Source organism: Octopus bimaculoides, chromosome 6, assembly GCF_001194135.2.
Source record: "Octopus bimaculoides isolate UCB-OBI-ISO-001 chromosome 6, ASM119413v2, whole genome shotgun sequence".
Lineage (NCBI taxonomy): Eukaryota > Metazoa > Mollusca > Cephalopoda > Octopoda > Octopodidae > Octopus > Octopus bimaculoides.
In genome coordinates, this window is record NC_068986.1 from 96,329,047 (window position 1) to 96,332,685 (window position 3,639).

The 3,639-nt window shown below is 39.7% G+C and overlaps 1 protein-coding gene across 1 annotated transcript in view; it reads right to left on the reverse strand.

Annotated features, from left to right (window-relative positions):
* LOC106871475 (pre-rRNA 2'-O-ribose RNA methyltransferase FTSJ3) overlaps positions 1-3,639 on the reverse strand; it is a 40,408-nt gene that overhangs the window by 25,964 nt on the left and 10,805 nt on the right. The window contains exon 7 of the mRNA XM_014917951.2: positions 863-963. Within this exon, the coding sequence (XP_014773437.1) occupies positions 863-963 (101 nt within the window). The remainder of the gene's footprint in view (positions 1-862; positions 964-3,639) is intronic.

The following is a 3,639-nucleotide window of genomic DNA, read 5'->3' on the forward strand; positions in this document are numbered from 1 at the left end:
CAAACACAGACACACAAACATATACACATACAAATATACGGCAGGCTTCTTCCATTTTCCGTCTACCAAATCCACTCACAAGGCTTTGGTCGGCCCGAGGCTATAGTAGAAGACACTTGCCCAAGGTGCCACGCAGTGGGAATGAACCTGGAACCATGTGGTTGGTAAGCAAGCTACTTACCTCCTGCATTAAGTTTTAACCAAATATCTTCATACCTGTTCCTAAATACAAATATCTATCAAAGATAATTCAAACATGTTCAACATCAGCTTGCATGAAAGAGAGAGTGCAAGTGAGATTTGTCGGCAGCAGGGCATTAAAGGTGTTGTCTAGGGTGCCTATATCACATAGCAGCACTAGTTGCTTTTGGAGTAAAAAAAAATGTTGTCAGTGGAAGGTCCCTAAGGATGTGCTGAACTCAGACCTCACTATTATGGACAAAACAACACAGGACTTAAAAGCATAGCAGTTTGCTGCATTGTAGATCTAAGTTATTCTAACATGAATAAAACAGTCGATGAAATGCTATAATATTAGCCATCACTGTACAACAGTATAACCTACCATTCCACAATAAGATGTGCCGCAACACTAAGGCATTACCCACCATAATACAATATTATCTACAACTACAATACAACAGTATTATCTACCACATCAGTAAAATATTAGCCATTGTAATATTACTGATCAATACTAGGTTACTCACCATCATCTACCACAAAATGAAGTATTACCCACCAACCACCCTACAATATTATCTACCACAGTATTACAATGTTGCCCAGCATAATAGAGTATTGAATAACCCACCACCAGAAAGTACAAGGTACCCAATATAAAAGAGTACATATAACTCACTTGATATCTTTCTTTCCCAGCACTCGAATGTCCTTACAACACATCTTTATTTCCTCTGTCGTCAGCGGATCTTCCAAAATGGACTGGTCATCAAACAATAGCTGCAAACAACAAATAAATTTTTATCAAAACATTAAATTTATAGGCAGCCACATAGTGTCAAAAAGCACTTATGCTGGTGCCACAGGAAAAGCATCCAGTACATTCTGTTAAGTGGTTGGCATTAGGAAAGGTATCCAGCTGTAGAGATCATGTCAAAACAGACAACTGGAGCCTGGTGCAGTTCTCCAGCTTGCCAACTCCTCTCAAACTGTTCAACCTATGCCAGCATGGAAAACAGATGCTAAATGATGATGATGATGACACTGATAATTAACACACCCCAAAAGATTTCATCAAACAGTTAAAGACAGATGCAAACTCTAATGACAAAAGCTTTTTACAAAACATTAGAAGTCACTCACTTCATAGAACGCACATCATCATCATAATGTCCACTTTTCCATGCATACAAGGGTCAGATAGAATTTTCTGAGACAGATTTTCTACAGCCAGATGCCCTTCCTGTTGCCAACCCTCATCTGTTTATTTCTCCTTCTAACTAATGTAATATTTCTCTATGGCCATAGAATACTGGAAATGAAGGACACAGCTTGCATGACAGTAACATTTGCTTACAGTTATCACATGATGTCATAACAAGAAGTAATACACACACATACATCTATAACTGGCTTCTTACAGTTTCCATTTACCAAATCCATTCACAAGGTTTTGATCAGCCTAGGGCTATAGAAGACACTTGCCCAAGGTGCCATGTAGTGGGATTGAACCCAAACTCATGTGGTTGGGAAGCAAACTTCTTATCACATAGCCACACCTGCACCAATCTTGTTTTACATGTTTTATAAACTGTTTTCCCATTAACACAGAACATTACCAGTTTTCTTGGATTGTGATTTACTTTTTCTTTCTCTAATATGTCATGGAAAACACAAGATATTCTTTTCTACTCTAGGCACAAAGCCCAAAATTTGGGGGGGGGGGCAGTCGATTAGATCGATCCCAGTATGCAACTGGTACTTAATTTATCAACCCTGAAAGAATGAAAGGCAAAGATGACCTCGGCAGAATTTGAACTCATAATGTAAAGACAGACGAAACACCACTAAGCATTTTGCCCGGCATGCTAGTGTTTCTGCCAACTCACTGCCTGATATTGCCACTAATAATATCAAATGCAGCTCTAATTGCCAACTCTAATTGTTTTTATCCAGTGTTCACAAGTTTAATGTTTGTATAAATATGCTAGGTAGTCAGCACTATATTTGTACTAATTCAAGCTGAACAATGTATGCCCGATAGATACATTTGCAGATCACTGTGTGTGGATGTGCATAACAGTGATAGATCTCTCTTACATCCTAATGGTATTTCAGAAGTTTGATGAAGAGCATACTTATTCCTTGTTTTATAGCATGAGTGGCCTACTAGGTGAAGCTGGCTGGCACTTAAGCAGCATTGTTTCACAGGTGGGCCAAAGGAGCGATCTCATTAATTGCACACCCTCCTCCTGGTTCAAAGGCTTGTACCACCAAACAGCTAGTCAGCTCTGGCTGCTGGAACTGAAACTAACAAGACACTGTTGGAAGGTAGGTTCAGAGAGGATGCAGGCCAAAACTACACGTCCTTCCCTTCCATTGGTCAGTTAAAGCTTAGATAGTGTCATGTGACAGTTAGCTGGTTTTGGCTGCTGGAGTCTATTGGCAAGTATTTAAAGGGAAATTTGGCAAGATGGTCATTCGCCCGCTGACATTCATTGATGCTGCATCGAAGAAACCAAAGAATAAAAGGCCAAAGAAAAAAACGCACTCAACACCAGAGCTGAAGACACCTCCAAAAGGGGGTTGGAGCTATGTTGAAAATGGTAGAGGAGCAGGAGCCAAAACCGGACGTGGCTCCTCTTGATGATGTCTTTAGCCACTGAACCCCATAAAGGAGCTGTTGAAGTGAACCACGAAATGTGGTTGGAATTCCTCCTTTTATGGAGAGATGAACTGTAAAATAATGTAGTGAGTGACAAGGCTGAGCTCATTGCATTACAGTGTCAGTCAGTCTTCTATAATAGTGCATGTAGTTGCATGACTGACAGATACTTGTGTCTCGAAATGTAATCCTCATGTAGATTCTATAATGACAAGGAGTGGATATATATATGTGTGTGTGTGTGTGGATATGGATATATATATATATATATATATATACACACACACACAAGTGCAAGCATAGCTGAGTGATTAAAAAATTTGCTTCCTAACCATGTTATTTCAACTTCAGCTTTCACTACATGACATCATATCAAGTGTCTTTTACTACTGTCCTGGGCTAACCAAAACCATATAAGTGAATCCAGTAGACAGAAACCAAATAATCTCATCACGTGTGTGCACATGTATGCATGCACGTGTGTATCTGTGTATGTTTTTTTCTTCCTTTCATTTGTGCTCTACAAACGTCACAAGCTATAAGCAGTGGTGTTATTATCATTTCTCTTGTCAACAAATCACCTGCTTGGTTTGCACCTTCTAAGAGATGTGAAATAAGAGATCCCTTACTTGGAAAACATGTAAGGGTTGGTGAAAGGAAGGGCATCCAGCATCATCATCATCGTTTAATGTCCGCTTTCCATGCTAGCATGGGTTGGACGATTTGACTGAGGACTGGTAAACCAGGTGGTTACACCAGGCTCCAATCTGATTTGGCAAAGTTTCTACAGC